Below are 1,880 nucleotides of genomic sequence, written 5' to 3' on the forward strand. Positions count from 1 at the left end.
CCTTAAGATGGACTATGCCTTAACTATCATCATGTTTCTATAGCTTAAGAGTGGTTGGCATACAGAAGACACTCAATAAAGAATTACTGGGCTTCTGTACAACTGAAAAGAATTGACATAAATAGTTATTGAAATCAGTTAAAACAAGTGTTGTTCACAGTCACACTTGCTTATTTAGTGTGAGCTCAAGAGAACATACATGTCTGTTTTGTTTTGTTTATAGTATTTCCAGTGCCCAGAAAAATGTTAGGAATAAGAACACAGTTGGGTCCTTGAGAATTCTTGTTAGGTAAATCACACAACTCTTCCTAAATGTCTAAGTGAACTTTTAGAGCTTTTATTGCTCATTATTAGAAATTATTGCTGGAGTTGGGCATGGTGGCATGTACCCAGCATTTAGGGGTAGAGGCAAGAGGTTTATGAGTTCGAGGCTAGCCTGGTACACATAGTGAAATATTATCTCATAAAACCAAGAGCCAAGGAGCTGGGCAACACATACCTGTAATTTAAGCACTTGGAAGACAAAAAAGAAGGCCCTGAGTTCAAGGACAGTCTTGGATACATAGTGAGACATTGTCTCACCCACCAGGCACCCCCTTCACTCCAACAAGAAAAAAAAATAACAAATTAACATGGTGTGAAGGGTTCAAACTATATAATTTAAATACATTTCCTTAGCTCTCCCTCCTCTTAGAATACTCATATAAAAATCTTTGCTACTGTAAAGACCAAACTATTTTTCATGTTGTTCATATTCTACTAGCAGATACTTCACACCCATGAGGAAGATGCAAAGAATTCTTCTTCCTCTCACAAGCTATTCACATGTTTGGATGGCCAGGGTATTGACAGCACCTTACCACGTTCATACATACTTTCAGTTGCAGAGCAGGGAGTGTCCAGTGTCACTTCACCCAGAGGAATCACAAGCCGACCTCCAATCTCCCACTTCTTGCGATCGGAGGAAACAGCATTTTCGTTCTCACACTCTTTGACATCTTTGTGACCAATGGTATCACAAGAATCAGAGTGATTATGGTTTTCCTTTTCATCCTCTTGAGCTTTAAGATTTTCATTTAGCCTACGCAGTATCTCTCGCTTACTCTGAAAAAGTTACACTTTAGTAAGCATATTATTAAATGAAATGCCTGACAATTTTTGAAAACTGTACTTACTGAAATAGCATTGTTGCTTTTTTCCATTTCTTCTGAAGTTTCTGGGATATCAGTTAAACTTCCCTCCTTTAAACATAAGATAGTCAGAGTAAGAGATAAAAACCATTTGGAAAGCTATGCTAAAACAGTTGATATTTTTATTACTTTCAGTTTTTTACTTAACTGACCCTGTTACCTTTTCTCATTCCTGTAAAATATTAGCACTACTTCTTTCACTACCAGTGAGGATAAACATTTAAACATTATCAATCAATCAAGAAGATTTATATACAGGGTCAATTCTCAGTTTTTGTCACATTTGAGAATCACAGCTAACAATTATCTCTTTGTTCTCTTTGGCATCTAATTTTTGATAACTTAAAGTCAATGACAGACCTGAAAAGAAAAGAAAATCCATGCATTTGTTTATTAGGGTCTCTATTTTTGCTTTGGGGGCACCAAGCATGTACACTGTGCACAGAGATACATGCAAGCAAAATACCCCCACACACGAAAGGAATATATCTTAAAATGAGATGCTCTTGGGGACTGAGCTTGCCAAGTGCAAGTGTCCTACCAACTGAGCTAAGTTCTCAGTCCCAGGGGATTTCTTGGTAAATAAAGTAATTCAGGATAATCTGTGTTATTCTGAAACCACGTTTATGTTGTATGTGCTTACACACACACACACACACACGCACACGCACAGAGCCACAGCATTAGACG

At 37.4% G+C, this 1,880-nt stretch overlaps 1 protein-coding gene across 1 annotated transcript; it reads right to left on the reverse strand.

Annotated features, from left to right (window-relative positions):
• Nucleotides 1-860: 860 nt before the first annotated feature.
• On the reverse strand, nt 861-1,241 carry LOC129678377 (serine/threonine-protein kinase Nek1-like; the record flags this gene model as incomplete). The annotated part of the gene is made up of 2 exons (XM_055609131.1): nt 861-1,104; nt 1,176-1,241. Coding segments are annotated over 2 exons (310 nt in total), but the record flags the coding sequence as incomplete, so codon positions are not given.
• Nucleotides 1,242-1,880: the final 639 nt, after the last annotated feature.

The sequence above is a fragment of the Psammomys obesus genome, unplaced genomic scaffold, assembly GCF_907164565.1.
Source record: "Psammomys obesus unplaced genomic scaffold, mPsaObe1.curated_primary_1811, whole genome shotgun sequence".
NCBI classification, from domain to species: domain Eukaryota; kingdom Metazoa; phylum Chordata; class Mammalia; order Rodentia; family Muridae; genus Psammomys; species Psammomys obesus.